Source organism: Bos grunniens, chromosome 9 (genome assembly GCF_055505025.1).
Source record: "Bos grunniens cultivar Pamir isolate PY7600 chromosome 9, Bosgru_T2T1.0, whole genome shotgun sequence".
NCBI lineage: Eukaryota > Metazoa > Chordata > Mammalia > Artiodactyla > Bovidae > Bos > Bos grunniens.
The window spans coordinates 9,086,445-9,106,304 of record NC_141173.1 but is presented as its reverse complement, the minus strand read 5'-3'; the positions used below and the strand labels follow the sequence as shown (position 1 = coordinate 9,106,304).

Sequence of the window (19,860 nt, the reverse complement as noted above, 5' to 3'; positions counted from 1 at the left end):
GTTTTTGTCTTGAGGGAGCTCCAGCCACTCAGGACTCAACTTGGACTCACTGCCCCTATGCCTATGGTTCCAAGGAATGATTTTCCTCAGAAACTGTCTTTTGTTTAACACTGATTTAGAATTTAGGGATTTATCCTAGATCTTGTCTGCATGCCTATTTTGGTCTAGAATTCCCTCAACTCAGTTGGGAAGAACCTCAAAATTATACCACACAAGTTACTATAAACTTTCAGGATCTCTCTTCATCTTGACATAGTACAAGGCACAGCTTTGTGGGGAGAAGGGAGGGGTAATTTGCTCTGGGCACTTTTGAACACTAGAACCTAAGATTATCAGCAAACATCTGATAGAAAGAGCAGGCAACCAATTATAACGTATTGTGAGATAATCTGTTATGTTAAAACAATTGGAAATGCATATAAAATAAGGCATGTATTGCACTGTATACTGAACATATGCAATATATCAGTAATGTTGTTGTTGTTGTTTAGTTGCTAAGTCATAACCAACTCCTTTGTGACACTGTGGACTGCAGCCCACCAGACTCCTCTGTTCGTGGCAAGAATACAGGAGTGGGTTGCCATTTCCTTCTCCAGGAGATCTTTCTGACCCAAGGAATAAACTTATGTCTCCTGCACTGCAGGTGTACTCTTTACCACTGAGCCACCAGGGAAGCCCATATCAATAGTGCGTTTATAGAAAAATTTTAAGGTAAAGAATATAAAAGTCACATACAAAATAGCAACAGGGTGTCTATCAAAGACTATTATACATGAGTTGTCTTATTTGACTTAGATATTACTTGATTAATTGTTATAAAATATGAGCAATATTGATACCTGTTGACTACTCTTTGCATCACTTTGTGGGTAAGAAAGAAGCTGAGGGGAGCTTGCTTTATTGCAAAAATCATGTGGTTGGACCTCAGGGTCCTGTCTCTTGGCCTGCTTAATTTATATGCCTCCCAAGAGTTCACAATTTAAGACCAAAACATTTAGTGGTCATAATTCTTCAAGAGCTAAAAGCAATATACTTATTCTGAAAGATATCAATCTATGGTAATCATACGTTTATAATAATCAGTGTAATGGTAGACCTCATTGAGACATTTCAATTTTGTTATTTCAAGAGCTGCCCTCAAACAAAAAGTCCAGATCTTGGTTAAAGTCTTCAATGTCATCCAGAAACTACTTTAACCATCAAAAACCTCTGGTACCTGAGAAACGTCAGGAGGATCTTCTGTTTGTTCAGGAATGCTCTTATTGGTTCCCATTATGACAAAATTATTACATATAAGTATCTTTTTAAAATAAAGAGGGTTTCTTTAAAAAAATATAGTCTTGAGAAAGGGGATTCTGATGCTCTACTGGAAAAAAACAGAATTTTAATCCCAACATAGCAATATAAACGCGCAAAAGCTAAAGCTAAGGGTGCTGCACTTCTCCCCAGTGCAGTGCCCCGTGACTCAGTTTATCTAGCTATCTATATCTCTCATCTATCAGTCAGTCTATCTACCAGTCTCTCTATTGCTCTATCAATCTATTTATTGATCTGTCTACTTATTTATCTATCAGTCTATGAATCTATCAGTCAGACTGTCTATTAGTCTATCTGTCTTTCAAATATTAAGGGAAGACTTGGTCCATTGCTTACTTCTAAAGAACTCATCGATATCGTTGATCCAGTTTCACTTCTTGATAATCCTGCATTTTCATCCAACTCAGAGGCCATGAAGTTCTTCACAGCTGTGCGAGGCTCAAAGGGCAAATTCTGCATATGTTCCTGGGGTGCGAGATGTTGCTCTAAGTTCATATTGAACTGGTCCATGACAGGAGGATTCATGTTGAATTCAGGATTCACTTTGTAGTGCAATAACCTTTCGTGGGGCAGGGTTTCCATGCCGATATTCATTTTGCTTTCTTCTTTCATTGATGGCTGGGTATTTACAGAACTTCTGGGCATCACAATATAGTCACTCTCCATCATTCTCTCTTGAGGATGGACGATGTCCATATCCGCCCCTCTCAAATTATCATCCGTACATAAGTACACAGTTCTCCGCAATTCACTGTTCTCTTTTTTCAAACATTGATTGCCTAGCTCATTCATACCCATGGGCATGTGTAGACCTGTGGGCTGCTGAATAATGACTTTGGAAATGACGTTTCCAGGCAATGTTGAATAGCTAAGTGCTTCAGTGTTTGTTCCTTTTTCTTCTTCATCATCATTCAGAGAAATCCTGGAAAGGGTGCCTGTTATTGTTGCTGCTCGGCAGGGACCAATATCCTTATGAAGAACTGTGAATCAGAACATAAAAGCAATAAAAGAAAGTTAATGCATGCTTATCGTTTATTATTATATTCTGTTGTTCCTTGTTTTACTAAACATTTTCCTTAATAAAATAAAAATTATCAAAAATTACATTTCTATTTTTTGTACCTGGTCCAGATAACTGAATCTTTCTATATTGATTCTGATATGCTCTGATTCTGATATGATAGATCTCAGGTGGCTAAAGCAGATCTGAAAACTGATAAAAAGATTTGCAAAAATCTCAGTGCCCTAACCTTAAATAACTCTGCCTTACTTTCACAGGAAAGGAAGGTTCCCTGAGAAATTTTCTCCATCAGTGTACTGCAAAGGGCTTTATAAAATTATGGATATATTCACAAGAGTTTGACTTTTTCTTAAAGGGTTCCCCTCTGCAGTATTCTACAAGTTCTACTCATTAAAATACTTCTTGAAAGAGGTAATCAATGAGAATTTCATCCCACGTTGTCAGAAATACCTTCAAAATTTATGCATGTTGAAAACTAAGGAGTATTTATCTATGAAGTCCATATGGTCAGGTAGATACAGGGTTCAAATGTATTTATCATTTTCAGTCCCATGAAAAGCAAGGTCTTTTCTTTTTACAAGATCAATTCATCCATATGCTCCAATGCTCATGAGTGGGTATTAAAAGTGCCAACTGACTTTAAGCAGAAAAAACTGTATAAGTCTCTAAAACTTCCAGTTTAAGACTGTGAAATACTGGCTTTGAAAAGTTAAAAAATGCACAATAGCTTGTAGCAAGAAAGAGAACAAAATGAAAACATAAACCACATCAAAGAAAAAACCATCAACAGAATAGTTCAGAATTATTTATTAAAATATATTTTAGTTTCTCTTTTCTGCCTCTCTATAAAGAAGGAAGCCATAATTTATGTGTCGTGGAGGCAGAATGACTTGAAGCCTGCTTAGTTGTGAACAGCTGTCAGTTTCAAAGTCTAAGAGAATGACATTCTGAAGAAATATTCTTGGTGATGGTCGTGTTGAAAACAGACAGACCAGCTCTGTGTGCTCATTGGTACAACAGGGGCTCCCAGCGCTGCCTTATCAACAGGCAGAGCCCTTTTCACTGATTGCTTTGTTAGGCATGGAGAAGGCAGTGGCACCCCACTCCAGTGCTCTTGCCTGGAAAATCCCATGGACAGAGGAGCCTGGTGGGCTGCAGTCCATGGGGTCGCTAGGAGTCAGACACGACTGAGCGACTTCACTTTGACTTTTCACTTTCATGCATTGGAGAAGGAAATGGCAACCCACTCCAGTGTTCTTGCCTGGAGAATCCCAGGGACAGAGGAGCCTGGTGGGTTGCCGTCTATGGGGTCACACAGAGTCGGACACGACTGAAGCGACTTAGCAGCAACTAAAGTATTTGGTTTATTGTCTCCTTGTGAGAAGTCTCAGACATATTCAGGGTTACCCATCATTACCAAGTTTTCAAATAGCATCTTAATTGTTATGCATTAAAGCAAGGGTTGAAAATAGAAAATTCTGAATGTTTTTCCCTATCACAAAGAAGAGACGCTTTCAAATTATTTCAAGACAGGTATCATTCACGTAATATCTCTTATCTTAGAGTTACTGTATTTAATTTTGCACTAGGTTTCTCTCTCTTTTAATATATTAAAGATGTTATTCAATTATAGTCCAATAAAAGTTTTTTTAAAAGAGCAGAAAAAAAGCTAAAAACAAAACAAACAAAGATATTAAATCTACTCTACATCGCATATTTTTATTAATCCATAATTTGGTGTGACTTTTTATATTTAACTATTCTATTTAAGAATTAGAATAATTCCATTAAAAAATTATTTCCAAACATCTTAATGTAAGGAATTGGGATTGTCAGGAGCAATTTACATAAAAATATTCAGAGATAAACTATGTTAAATTAATGCATTTAGTAATATTCCAAAAAGTAGCCCTTAAAATAATTCCAAATTCTGGCAAGAATCTTTAAATCTTAAACTGTAAGCAAATATTAATCCAAAATTTATAGCAATATAATTTAAAGGCTAGTTATGGGGACCTATTATATTTTATTAAGTACATATAGATAAGTTTTTACTTTTGTGATATATCATAAACTACAATTAAATCTTGGTACTGGATATTGATTGCATAATCTGCATTTCCCTGGTGTCTCAGTAAAGAATCTGCCTGCAGTCAAGGATACCCAGGTTCAATCCCTGGGTCAGGAAGATCTCCTGGAAAAGGAAATGGCAATCCACTCCAGTATTCCTGCCTAGGAAATCCCATGGACAGAGGAGCCAGGTGGGCTACACTCCATGGGGTCACAAAGAGTTGGACACAACTGAGTGACTAACACTTTCAATTTCAATCTGGATTTGTATAACATATATTTAGTTTGTATAAATATAATTTGTAGTTATAGTAGCACACTTTTATCAGTGATACAGCCATCTTTACTGAAAATTTGTATATCAAATATTTGGGGAAATACAATTCATCTTATGAAGCAGTGTTGACTCTATATGAGAAATGTAACTATTCCTTTGACATGCTCAAAATGTAGATATCCAAATTTTGAACACACAACATAAACAAATCAACACCACCTACACATACAGACACGATGTTGAAGTGATGAGACTTTTGAGAGAAATAAATCAAGTAGTGAAAGGCAAAATGCAAACAAAACCAAAACAAAGCAAAAAGCACTTGAATATTTTGCATAATCAGATACGTGCCACTCTTTGGGAAAGGAAATTTCAACAAAACTTGGAGAAAGATTACTCAGAGACCAGGAATTGAGGCTTTGACACTGAATATACAACGTGGAAGGAAATCTTCAGAAAAACACAAGAGCAAGTTCTTGATAAGCTCAGCTAAAAAAGGGCACAGACCGAAAGTGAAAACATTAAAAGATTTTTTTTCTAATAAAATAATGGTACTGGCCTAATATTAAGAATACTAAATCTCTGGATGCAATGAATCTGGGGAAATGCATATTTTAACAAAAGAGAACAAGATGAGTATCATTCCTTTATTTGTAAAGTTTGGAAGAAGACTTATTTAGAAGGCATTCTTATCAAAGTTTCAATGGCCAAAAAATTTCAAATGGATAGAATGGTAACTTATAACTAGTAAGATAATAGCAAATAGAGATAAATGCAAAGGCTAGTTTTTCTTTAAGGGAAAAAGAAAAAAAGCAGAACCTTTACATAATCATAGCCTAGGAAATCCCTGACAGCTACTACAAAAAGTCTTGGGATTATTATTTTACCAGCTGCTATGAAATCAGATGTGAATGTACACAACATTAATATAAGGAAAAGAGCCAACTGTGATAAGTGCTGGCTAAAATGGGCACCATACTTAAAATTTGGGTACCATAATTTTAAATGACTGACCCCAGGGGGCACGATGTCTGCCTGGGAGGATGCTGAGCAATGAGTGAAGGAACACAGTTTGCTTAATCTTAAAAAAAAAAAAAAAAAAAAAAGACCGGGATTGGGCTAAATAGTATTTGCTTTCAAATATCTGGATGAAGGTTATGTGGATATTCACTGTTATTCTCAAAGGTGCCATTAGAACAAATGAACAAAAAATAAAAGAAAGTGTATTTTTTCCCAGTATAAAGAGGCATTATTCATCTGCTTTTGGTGGTATTCACAGGCTGTATATTGCCACCCTGCTTATTTAACTTCTATGCAGAGTACATCATGAGAAATGCTGGGCTGGATGAAGCACAAGCTGGAATCAAGATTGCTGGGAGAAATATCAATAACCTCAGATATGCAGATGATGCCCCCTTTATGGCAGAAAGTGAAGAATTAAAGAGCCTCTTGGTGAAAGTGAAAGAGGAAAGTGAAAAAGTTGGCTTAAAGCTCAACATTCAGAAAACTAAGATCATGGCATCTGGTCCCATCACTTCATGGGAAACAGATGGAGAAACAGTGCAAACAGTGTCAGACTTTATTTTTTTGGGCTCCAAAATCACTGCAGATGGTGACTGCAGCCATGAACTAGAAAGATGCTTACTCCTTGGAAGGAAAGTTATGACTGACCTAGACAGCATGTTAAAAAGCAAAGACATTACTTTGCAAACAAAGGTCCATCTAGTCAAAGCTATGGTTTTTCCAGTAGTCATGTATGGATGTGAGAGTTGGACTATATAGAAAGCTGAGGAGTGAAGATTCGATGCTTTTGAACTGTGGTGTTGCAGAAGACTCTTGAGAGTCCCTTGGACAGCAAGGAGATCCAACAAGTCCATTCTAAAGGAGATCAGTCCTGAATGTTCATTGGAAGGACTGATGAAGCTGAAACTCCAGTACTTTGCCCACCTGATGCGAAGAACTGACTCACTGGAAAGGACCTTGATGCTGGGAAAGATTGAAAGCAGAAGAAGGGGACAACAAAGGATGAGATGGTTGGATGGCATGCATCACTGACTTAAAGGACATGGGTTTGAGTAGGCTCCGGGAATTGGTGATGGACAGAGAGGCCTGGTGTGCTGCAGTCCATGGGGTGGCAAAGAGTCTGACACGACTGAGCGACTGAACTGAACTGACAGGCTGGAGGACAGCTACTGGGGACATGGTCACAGGACCCAGGTCTCTAAGCAGGGCGTGTGCATGCTCTGTCGTGGTCCCCTCTGCAAATACAGCAATAAACCTATAGTACACACACACACACACACACACACACACACACAGTGGTGTTTCATCCTTCCTACATGGATGATGAACCTGAGGCACAGAGAGACACCAAACTGACTGGACTTGCACCTGACAACCAGTGAGAGGTGGATGGAAGGCTTCCATCTCCAAGTCAGTGCTTTCCTGTGATCTGTGCTCCCAGTCAACCATTTTCACCTCCTCCCATTCCCCATTCATATTCTCTCTCTCTCATTCCCTCCTCCTCTCCCACATTTGCTATTACAATGCTTCCAGGTGACTCAATTTGCTCATCTATAGGAATATATGATGTGTAAACTACAGCACTTTCTTTAAAACCAAAAAAGAAAAACATAAAAATGATTCAACATCTAATGATTGCATTTTCAAAATTCAAATATTCTTACCTGATCGACAAGCAATGTCTACATCCTTTTCAAAGTCTGTCTGTAACAAGAAATAATAAGACATAGAATCATCATTTAATGAAGACCTCAAGCTTATACTGACCAGAGTATCTGAAGTTAACAAATATCTGACTAGGCAGTACCAGGATATTGTTAATACTTTGTGCAAAGGAAGTTTCTCAAGGAATAATCAAATGCTTTCAAGAGTATTTTCTAGCAACCATATGTTGGATAAAATCAGTTGGAAATATGTTGTACAGTTTTAATAAGGCAATATTGTACCTATGGTCCTCTAACACCAGATATGAAAGAACAGAATTTTAAGGCAATTCCTTAATGAAATTAATTAAGGAATTTCAATTTCACAATGAAAATACTAGAATGTGAAATATTGTGAAGATACGTAAATAAATGTCCTTGTTATTTACATTTTAAAAAATTCACTTTGAATATATTGTTAATACTGTAATATCTTACTATATAGCTTTGTCAAACCCTTAAAATCAAACTAGGGTTTTCTGATGCAAATCTGACAAAAGCCTTAGGGTTTACGGATTAAAGTTGAAGATTAAACAATACTAATCTGGCCCAGAGCCTGCTAGAGTTTAGCTCCATCCTCATATTTTCTCCAAACTTTTATTGTAAACAAATAGTTGTTGCTGTTCAGTCACTAAGTTGTGTACAATTCTTTGCAACCCCATAAACTTCAGCATGCCGGGCTTCCCTGCTTCACTATCTCCTGGAGTTTGCTCAAACTCATGTCCATTGAGTCAGTGATGCCACCCAACCATCTCATCCTCTGTCACCCTCTTTTCCTTCTGCCCTTAATCATTCCCAGCATCAGGGTCTTTTCCAGTGAGTCAGCGCTTCACATCAGGTGGCCAAAATATTGGGGCTTCATCTTCAGCATTAGTCCTTCCAATGAATAATCAGGGTTGATTTCCTTTAGGATTGACTGTCACTATTTAATGGTGAAATTATATTAGCCTGTTTTAATCAATATTTAGATTCAAGATATCAGTATTTATCTCTTTATTTTTAAAAAGAAATTACTCTTTCTCCTGTTTTAGTTACTAGCATATCATTTAGGCTATTTTTGTGTTGCTTAATACAAACACATTGATAATAAATCAGGTATATTATGAAGAAAACTCTATTAAGCCTTGCTGTTAATGACATAGCTTAAAGCTCACTTCATTTCTAAAATATATGGAAGTGATTATGTGTAAAGTATCCCTTATTTGAACAGCAGTCAGAACTCATGCACAGTGGTTGACCATTCTGCTGGGAGCATGTTTGCCCTTCCTGCTTTTAGGGTGGTGGTCTTTGTCGTGGGTCTCCCCCCAGGCCAGGTCCCACCCCAGGGATCCTTGTTTCCTTGGTCTGGAGTGCAGCTCCTCTGAGGAGTTTGAAGGGCAGGCAAGGTGAGGACCACGGCAGGTCTGGCTTTCAGGCCAGAACTGCAGGTGCAGCATGTTTTGATCTGTAAACAAACATGATCCTACAGATATACTGCTAACCCTAATTCTGTGTGAGGATGAACATACCCCCCGGGTGTTGCCCAGAAACCCCACACTCAACACACCAGTCTGCCAGTAACACATCCAGGACTCCCACCCAGTCCGGACGCAACCATCATCTGGTACTGAAGCTCCAAGTCTGTGACTGAACTACAGTCCAACTCAAGAGAAATCTGACACTATTTTACTAGTAAGAACAATTGTTTATTCCCTTGAGAAACCATGACTGAATCAACACTCAGAGGGGAAGTTAAAGCTCACCATGATTTGAGCATGCCCGTTGGGAAATGAACTGGAAGAATCAGCATTGATTGGGTCCTGACAGTTTCTCAATCGACATCTAAATGCATCCTGAACCTGTGAAAAAAGGACAAACGTTCATTTTCATCTCTCTTGGTAATTACCAAACACTGTCTATATTGGCAATTGACTGAGAAAACCGTTATTGCTATTTTCATGATCTCACACACATTTTGTTTGCTGTTTTCTATGACCAGAGAATTCATCACTTGCCATCATCATAGACGGAGGTGCTGGGGACTCCTGAGCTGTGCCTATGGCTGTGTCTCGCTCAATACTAATCATTCTTGCCAGAGGGCAGGCTTATTTCCATTGCTACAAACAATATGCCTGTCTTTCAAGGGGGGATTTACTATTTGGTATGGCATCATCTTCATAATGGCTTTAAACACTGTGAAAAACGAGATGATCTGTTGGCCAAAATTGATTTGGGAGTTTCCTTTTTTTGCCTTATGTAAGACATACTGGGGAGAACCTTTCTTGTCTCCCTTCAAGTACTATATGCCCTGATGTCCAAAACAAACAAACATATAAACAACGACACAAAAAGATAACAAAAATGACTGTTTCTGGTTGAGCGTCATAAAAAAAAAAAAGAAGAAGAAGAAAAGAAAAAGCACTTTAGCAAGACCAGACTTATTTACAACTGGATTCTGAGCAAAGAGCAAACACATCGACAGGAAATGAAGATCGTTAAAGCCGTCATTAAACACCATGTGGGTAAACCTGAATAGATGAAAGCAAACCCACAAATCAACTGACAGCTACTCTGATCCCCTGGCGCCCCCTGGCCAGCCAGTCCTCTAGCTCCTGTGACTCACCAGGTCCCTAATGATGGGTGGGCGTGAGCATAGGCTGAGTCAAGGGCAAGGTCATTTTATGAACATCTGGCTTTTCCAACCTCATACCATTAATATTTCCTCCTTGTTATGATCTGTCTTTTGCGGTTACAAAACAAAGCACAGATGATGTGGCATTCTACTTTCCCGAAGCACATGGTAGAGACCACCCAGGGAAACACATAATGATGTCCAGTTTTGAGAAGCACTGGAATAAAATATCCTATCATGGTTTTGTTTTTGAGATGTGCAGAACTTATCTATTGGCCATGAAAAACTCTAAGCCTATTAAGTTGTTTTCAGCTTCTCTCATCCATTTCATAAATTGTTAGCAGCCTCCTTCCCAAATGGCAAGACTTGGAAAGTGATATGAAGCTTAGTCACCACTGAGCCCTGGCTGAGCTCCATCATGAAAGCTCCACCCACATGGATTTCGCCCCTCAGGTTCTGATCCTGGTGATGCAACCACTGTGGTGTGCTCAGTCACTCAATCGTGTCCAGTTCTCTGTGACCCCCATGGACTGTGGCCCACTAGGCTCCTCTATCCATGGAATTGTCCAGGCAAGAATACCGGAGTGGGTTGCCATTTCTTCCTCCAAGGGATCTTCCCGACCCAGGGATCAAGCCCCTGTCTCTTTGTGTCTCCTGCACTGCCAGGCTGATTCTTTACCACTGTACAACCTGTTCTTCCCAGGTTGTACTTAATACATGCTTACTTAATACATTGCTCTGTGTTATTATGTTATAAGGCTTCCCTAATAGTTCAGTTAGTAAAGACTCTGCCTGCAATGCAGGAAACCCGGGTTTGATTCCTGGGTCAGGAAGATCCCCTGGAGGAAGGCACGGCAACCCACTCCAGTATTCTCACTGGGAGAATCCCATGGACAGAGAAGCCTGGCAGTTTACAGTCCATGGGGTTGCAAGAGTCAGACACGACTTAGCGATTATATTCTAAGGTGTGTGCTAATCAAATCATTTTGAAAAGCAATCTGAGTCACTGGCAGTACCAGCTATGATTTCATAGATATGTTTCAAACTTACATCTGCTGCATTGGCAGGTAGATTCTTTACCACTGCTCTATCTGGGAAGCCAATGTAACCACTATAGCTATGAATTAAGAGAGGTGGGGATGGGCTCCACATCCTCTGACCTCTCTTTCACTCTCTAACTTTTCTTTTTTCAACCATTTTTAATTGAAGTACAGTTCATTTACAATGCTGGGTTAGTTTCAGGTGTATTGTGGGGTGATTCAGTTATACATACATATGTGTATACGTGTGTGTTAGTCACTCAGTCGTGTCCGACTCTTTGCGACCCCATGGATAGTAGCCTGAAAGGATTCTCTGCCCAAGGAATTCTGCAGGCAAGAATACTGGAGTGGGTTGACATTTCCTTCTCCAGGGGATATTCCCAATCCAGGAATTGAACCTGGGTCTCCAGTATTGCAGGCAGATTCTTTACTGTCTGAACCACCAGGGAAGCCCATATTTATACATACTTTTTCAGGTTCTTTTCCATTATAGATTATTACAAGATATTGAGTATAGTTCTCTGTGCTATACAGTAGGTCCTTGTTCATCTATTAATATTTTATATATAGTAGTGTGTATATTCTGAGAGGTTTTTTAGGTGGCCCTGGCGGTAAAGAACTGACCTGCCAATGCAGGAGACATAAGAGACACTGGTTTGGTCCCTGCGTTGGGAAGATCCCCTGGAGGAGGGAATGTCAACACACTCCAGTATTCTTGCCTGGGGAATCCTATGGACAGGGGAGCCTGGCGGGCTACAGTCCATAGGATCGCACAGAGTCAGACACGACTGCAGCGGCTTAGCATGCACACATATTCTAATATTTCTAAATCTGGAATTTTCTGGAAAAAAAAGAACAGGGAATTGCCTCACACAACCAGGTGAGGCAATTTCCCAGAGTCTCTTTCAGACACATCAACAGAAGTTTAGGCTCAGTGAGATTTAGCCTGAACGTGTTTTCCTGAAGATCTGGATAAACATTGGGAAATAAATCATCCAGCTTCTCCTTTGAAGGAGACATCATGTGGACAAACTAGACTCTTTAGAAGCAAATACTTCTTAGATTAAGAAGTCATAGCTGTAGGTCACAAAAAGACACAATTAATAATCAAAAAAGATCATTATACACTAGGGTAATGAGTCTACTGTTAGATGATCTGTGTTTCTGTTTCACAAAAATTTGCATTTGGGGGAGAGCACTAAGAAAGCATATGTTTGTAGAAGAAAAATTCTAAGTACTAATGTCAGAAAAATAGGTACTTGCTAATTTTTTGTTTGTGCCCCAAGGCAACTGTTAAAGAAGAACAGTTTATAAAGGAAGATAAGCAGTATGTTAGAAATGTTGCCTTCCAGGGGCTGGTCACACAAATGTTTTTCAAGTCTGCTTCTAAACACCAGCATATATAAAATATGAAAGTGGCCCCTGGTAAAACAAAAACGTTAATTTAACTCTTCTTCACCAGCTACTCTTAGGTCTTTGAAGTGCAGCTGTCAAAGATATTTTTGTCTGACAATGAAATGTGGAAAAGCAACTCCTCTAAATTTCTCAAAATCCACCCTCTGATTGCTTGAAGGAAATATAACAGAAATCTCTTTTTCATAACACACATACAAAAACTCGATACCTTAAACCACCAAACTTTCAAATATGACAATGGATTAAGGGTATGTCTATCCTGGAGAATGATGTCAGCTGCATGAGTCAGTCAATGCTAGTCACAAGAAATATAGAACAGAAAAGCATAAGAATTCTGCAGTAAATTCAAGGTTATTTTAATGGTCATATATCAATAAATGCCATGATTTAAGTGTTGAATTCTCTGACACTTTTAGTGCCTCTATTCCTTTTAATTCAGAAAGATCGGTAGCAGAAATTCCTCTGATTTAAAAAAAAAAAAATCTTAAGATTGCATTCAGGCAAGCTAGATGAGCTAACCTTAAATATTTATTGAATACTGACAGGGAAGAATTATTAGACTAGATCTCACACCACATACTTTTATCACAGAAAAGGATGTTTCAAGCAAGACAGTACTTGGAAGATGCATCTGTAGTTATTTGGAAACATTTTGATAATTAAATGAATATTCTATCAAGGAAGCAAAGAGACTTTTATCTTTGGTGAGTTAATTTAAATTGTTTTTGTGAAGAACAACTAAAAGTTAAAAAAAAAAACAAAAACAAGTTTCTGAGGACTTTAATTCCAAACAAGGAGAAAGCATAAAAACAAACATAAGACAGAATTCAGATATGACTACTGCATGCTGAAATTAAAGTTTTGTGTCAAAAGTCATATTTACAAGACTGGACAACAATAGTCCTTACGCTTTTCCTGCCTCATGATTAAGATGGAAGAAAAAGAATTGTTAGAAGATTCATATTCACTATTTAAGCAGAGTCCTCCCTCGTGGCTCAGATGGTAGAGAATCCACCTGCCAATGCAGGAGACCCAGGTTTGATCCCTGGGTCGGAAAGATCCCCTGAAGAAGGGAATGGCAACCCACTCCAGTATTCTTGCCTGGAGAATCCCATGGACAGAGCGGGCTTCAGTCCATGGGGTCGCACAGAGTCTGACATGACTGAATGACTTTAACTTCACTTCACTCCTTAAGTTGACTATCTGTGGAAAACAAGTCACTTACTTTAGGTACCAATTTAAAGGTTCTTTTTAGATACTAAAATCATTATACCTCTGAGTTCTTCCAATATCAATCAATTTTTAAACTTATGTAGGACCAGTAAATATAATTCTTAAACAAAACTGTCTAGAATAATTATTTAACACAAATTGTGGCACAGTTAATATCTAGATTTCAAAACGTCTTATTTTTATAATACTCTGCCACAGATATTTCACCTTAATTGACAGCCAGACAGAGGGTTAAAAAGCATCAGTGGTGTAGCAAAGAAGAGATATGTGAATAGCCTTGGAATATTTAGGAGACTTTACAGAAAGCTGACATCATGTTGTGAAATAAAAAAAGAAGTGTCAAGAAACATCTTCAAATATATAGTGAGGTGACCACAGCAAGCTATCAGGTGTCTTCTGAGACGACCCGTCAGGCACAACCAAAGTTACCTTGGCCAAATCTTTCTGGGGGCAACTCTAAGATCTCCTGAGAAAGCTATCCCCCCTTTTCCTGTGTATGGGTTCCTGGGAAAGAACAGCGTTCGGAGGTCTGCAGGGTGTATCTCGCTCCTGCCCCTCCCCTGGGGACACTGACTCAGTTCATCTCAGCAGCAGCTAGCAAGAGCATTTCTGCTGGGCTTTGCTCTGAAGACAGCGGGCAATGCCACGATGAAAGTCAGTGCCAGATTTAGAGTCTGCTGGGGAAGAACACGGAGCAATGCTTGGCGGAGCTGCAATTTAGAGGGAGCTCCGGGAGAGAGCTGCACTGCTGGAGACTGGCTCTGTATTTAGCTACAGGCCCCAAATCTTCACCTTTTAAGAAGACAGCTTTACCTCCGGGTTGTCTCCCTTACTTTCTAATTTCCGAGGATCGTTTATTTGAGATTGTTAGACTAGGAGAAGAGCTTAACTTTTTTTTTTTCTTTCTGAATCTAATATCAACTATTGTTTCTATTGATTCATAGTTGAATGGCTTTTAAATTACATTAAATTTCATATCATTTCACCAGTAAATGAATGAGTGTTGTCAGTTTCATGTGTATTATACCAGTTCACAGAAGCACCATGAATAACTACACATAATTAAAGTATTATTTGACCTCTCTGATAGGAAAGGAAATGAACAAACATGGTTAATCATTTCCTATATGTTGAAGGAAAAATATGGACTTTGGTCCCAGATTTCAGTCCTAATGACTTTCTATTGGAATTCTCTAACACTCAAGGGATTGTCACTTAGTCTCAAAATTGTTGCAGAGTTTTACGTTTCCTTGTATCAGATTTAAGTGTCACAGAAGCTGCCCTCGATAACATTTCACATGTGTGATCTGAAAAAGTGTAACAGCATTTCTTTAGCACAGGATGAGAAAAGAAGGAAAGGGAGTCACACACCAGACACCTCCACCCACGCCTTCCCGGAAGATACTTTGAGCCCCCTGCTGTCCATGTCAAGGCAGAAAACAAAAGCTTTATTCCTGACCTCTTCTTACATTTATCTTAAACCTTTATTCCAGATGTACTCAACTTCTCCTCACCAGTTTAACACTGTTGCAAGCTGGGGCTCTGTGGTCTGAAAGGAGAGAGAAGGGAGCTAGAAAGCCGTGGCTGGATGCTACCTGGCAGACACACCAGAGTTTGCCAATCTCTGCCATGACCTCTCTGCGTCTTAACTTGTTCACTGATGCTATATCCTATGAGTCAACCTGGTTTCACCCTCTTGCGAAGCTCCCTGTATGGAGTTGGAGAACCACAATGTGGATCAAGATGGACAGAAATATTCATGACAGAACTGAAATTATGCTCCAATCAGAAAAGCTGAACTTGGAAGGAAAGATAAGACTAACAGTCTATTGACCAAGAAACGGGATGACTCCTGAGTGCAAGGAGGCTGGTGATATCTGGGAGAAGCATATAGGGCTACACATGGTCCTTGCCTGCTCCTGTACACGTGCCTATTTAAAGGCATCTCTGTGTTTCCTACCCTTTGTTCCAACTAAAATCCAGCTTTATTGTGGTACCTTTAGCCATTCTCCCATTTCCAGACACACATTCTGTCTTATTAAAAACTAGACAAACAAAATAAATCTTTAAATGAAAATTTTTTTTTGGAAGCTTCAATTCAACCTGACAAAGATGAAGCTCTTAGCAACTCACCTCACTCTCTTCAACCCAACTCCCCTCCAAGCAAGAACCCTGACCCTCCCCACCCTGGGCTACTCACTCATTTTCTGAAATCTCTTCCTTGTGACATACAGTGGCCTCTTTTCAAGGCCTCTGCTCACCATCAAGAGAAAGCTCTAAAACACCACTTAGTGCTGCACCCTTAAATGTCGACGGTTCTGTTTTTCTCTAGGCGCCACGGTCAGAGCCATCAAAAAAAAAAAAAAAAAAAATCATCCTGTTTTCCAGGATCATGTTATCACTTGCTTTATGCCTCCATGGGCCCCAGGAGGTCTCAGAGGAGAAGCAACTCTTTGCAACTCACCACAAGCTTCATTTCTAAGAAGCCATACGCCCATGGCCCTCTCTCCATTTTCCTCCACGTGAAACTTTCACTTTCTTCCTCAGGACCCCTACAGGTTCTGAAGTCTTCTATCACCCACCCCCTCATCTTCCAAGACCACTGAAGCCCCTGCCCTCTTTCCACTGAGGACTAAGATGTACCTTCTTCTGTAGTACATGGGTCCTACCAAATTTCCCTGCAACTCAATCTGGGAGAGTCATGCAACTCTCCATCTGAACTATATTATGTGCAATACACCTCTTTTCAAATTGCCATCAAGTACCATTACTGGTTTCATTTTTTAAAAAAATAATATATTTGGGAGAGAATATTTGTTTTAACTGAGATAGTTAAGGTGGCTTGTCTGCCTTGTATATTCACTGTTATATGCTTGTAAATAACTTTGCTCATCTGTATTTTTATGAAAATAATAGTCAAAATGGGAATTTGACAAAAAAAAAAGGAGGGGGGACTGGAAGGGAGTGGGAGATTCAGAAAGAAAGAAAACCCTGTTCATGTTTATTTTAAGCATTTGCTACAAAATCGCTTCCCAGGTTTGGATGAAGCTTCTGGGACCTCATCTGGTGCAGCCCAGCCCTCCTGCCAGCAGCAGGGAAAGAAGAGAGACGAGCTTGGCCCTGCCACTGAAGCTTCGGAGCCGCCCCAGCATCCTCATACACCGACACGACAAAATGATCCATTTAGGCACTCTCTGTTCCCCCTTCCTTTCAGCGAGAGGGTTTTATTGTAGCTTATTTCGTACCACAGTCTTGTTATTTTCCCCCTCTGCCATCAAGCTGTACGATTGTCTCAGATCCAGGCACAGCCAGAGACAGCAGCCATGAGAAGAATGCAGCACCAGGGAAGCGGTTTCCTAGCAACCGGAACTATTTCAAAGCGTTCATGGCTCTGGTGTAGTTAGGCTTTCCATAGCAATGCAGAGAATAGTAAACAGTGGGTATGTCGTTATGTGCTTAATGCAAATGAATTCTAATCAAGAAAGCACACGGAACTCTCCTCCGTGCTCTGTGGCGACCTAAATGGGAAGGGAATCCAAAAAAGAGGGGATACATGTAAACATACAGCTGATTCACTTTGTTGTACATCAGAAACTAACACAACATTGTAAAACAGCTCTACTCCAATAGAGATTAATAAAAAACACTTAAGATGGAAAAAAATGACGGGTAAATGAAGGAAACACCTACATTTTCTATTTTCTAGTATATCATTATTTTCTATTAGATCCTTATCCTTATCTTATTAGGTATGACACATTAGCTTTCAAGATGTAGGTTTCTGAAAGTCATGTGTTGTGATCAGATAGTTTAATTTTTAAAAAATTCTCATTCCCTCTTTGCATTTTCTCTTTTGTCAGAGACATCTGCTAAAGCAATTTAAAAGAGAAAGGGGCTTCAGAAGAAGCCATACTTCAAGAATATACATGTTATGAAATTTAAATATTAAGATCTCAGTCTGGAGTCACAACCAATTACTAAGCAAATAATCAATCTGATTTATTTTTTTAGAAAAGTGAAATATAATTGAGATCATACCAGAATGATCCTTTCTCCTTTCTTTCTTGACATGTAATAGTTTAGAAAAATTTGATCCATTGAAAGCAGTGGTGCTTTAAAAATGAATGAAGAGAACCCCCCATTAACATTTAAAATGCCAGTGTTTTACAGTATTTTATTTCTTTTCTCCTTCTTAACCTGCAAAGCTCCTTTCCTCCCCTGTGCACACCCACCTGCTTCAGAGAAGACTGTAGAAATAAACACGGGGAAAGCCTTTTGAATCATATTGGATGAAACATTAAAGACTAAAGACAACCAAATTATGTTAGCATGTACCAAAATACACAGAAACAGAAATATGTTTATTTGTATCCAGCCTCTCTCTAAATTGAAGGAAATATTCCTTAGTTTGCTCATATACTTTTCTTGTTTGTTTTTTAAAACAGCTTTATTGGGATGGGATTTACATATCATAAAGGTCACCCATGTAAGGTGTATAAAGGCTTTTAGAAACTAACCTAGAATCCAATTTGAAAATCTTTTCATCACCCCCAAAATAAACCCAATACCCACTGACAGTCATCCCTTATTTTCTACCAACCCCCACCCCAGCTCTAGGCAACTACTGTTGTCCTTTCTTACTATATACTTTTACAAAAGAAGTCCAGGGAATTCCCTGGCTGTCCAGTGGTTAGGACTCTGTGCTTTCACTGCTAAGGGTCCAGGTTTGATGGCTCGTTGGGGAACTAAGACCTTATAAGCCATGTGACACAGTCAAACAAATAAATTAATTAAAAAATAAAATATAAACATCTAGCATAGATGCTGGCACATAGCAAGGACACCATAAATTTTAAAGAAATAAAAAAAACAAAGAGTACATACAAATTATTTTGAATTGTTGTGAAGGAAATGTTGTAAAGTGAAAAAAATCAGTAGATAAAAAACTCCTATCAGATTATCAAGTAGAGTGATAGATCTGAGTCATTACCCAATATTTTACAGGTAGCTATTGAGTTCATCTGCTCTGGTGTTTGTTTTTATGAAATGTTTGTTCGCAGGAGACACTAAGGACATGGAAAGGTGCCTTGTTCTCCTGGACTGTGGTTAATGCTAGGGCTGTGTGTCCACACACAGCCAGATAGACCCATCGCTAGTGTCTGGCAGTTTACATTTAGAAGGTCAAAAGAAAAAAAACCTTCTATGAATTCAGTAAGATACCCTTATGATGCATTCTTTGGAATTTGCAAAATTTAAGAGGCTCTTGGTTTTTCAGTAACAATTTCCACTGAAGAATTCTGAAAGAGACTTGTATTTCTTCTCTGTGTATTTTAGCAATGTTACAGGGTATTTTTAAGGGTTAATGCAAAACTACTGAATATGCAATTTATGATTTCAGTGTTAAAATGAGAGACATGACACTCTGTTATTAATTTATCAACAATAAAATTATTCAATTTGAACTAATCATTGAAAATGGAACAACAGGGCCAAAAATCCATATTTTGCTTCCTATTAATACAGAAAATATATATTTACAGACACGTATTTAACAGAAGTATTTCTATATGATTTAATTTAATTACTCTTAAGAGAGTCCCTCTTAAGAGATCCAACCAGTTCATCCTAAAGGAAATCAGTCCTGAATATTCTTTGGAAGGACTGATGCTGAAGCTGAAACTCCAGTACTTTGGCCACCTGATGTGAAGAACTGACTCCTTGGAAAAGACCCTGATGTTGGGAAAGACTGAAGGTGGGAAGAGAAGGGGATGACAGAGGATGAGATGCTTGGATGGCATCACTGACTCAATAGACATGAGTTTGAGTAAACTCTGGGAGTTGGTGATGGACAGGGATGCCTAGCATGCTGCAGTCCATGGGGTCGCAAAGAGTCAGACATGATGGAGTGACTGAAACTGAACTCTTAATTCATGTTTTTGATAATTTTTAATCCAATTAGCAAGTATGGAAAAGTTCTGGTGGAACTGAATTTTTGTGCCAAGTATTTTTCTTCATGTAAGCAGCACAAATTTGATAATCAGCCAACAAAATATCTGTCACTTTAAAACCTGAATATTTTGATCATAGCCTAAGGCTTTTTAGAGAGCTTATTTTTGAAGAAAAATAAAGACTTAATTTAGAGATGGGAC

The 19,860-nt window shown here is 38.8% G+C and overlaps 1 protein-coding gene across 2 annotated transcripts in view; it reads right to left on the bottom strand.

Moving 5' to 3' along the window:
• Positions 1-19,860, bottom strand: part of ADGRB3 (adhesion G protein-coupled receptor B3) — an 888,911-nt gene that overhangs the window by 27,078 nt on the left and 841,973 nt on the right. For both annotated transcript variants that reach the window (XM_086316215.1, XM_086316216.1), the window contains 3 exons: positions 9,154-9,249; positions 7,373-7,412; positions 1,654-2,297 (listed from right to left, as the gene is read on the bottom strand). In XM_086316215.1, coding sequence (XP_086172341.1) covers positions 1,654-2,297; positions 7,373-7,412; positions 9,154-9,249 — 780 coding nt within the window. The remainder of the gene's footprint in view (positions 1-1,653; positions 2,298-7,372; positions 7,413-9,153; positions 9,250-19,860) is intronic.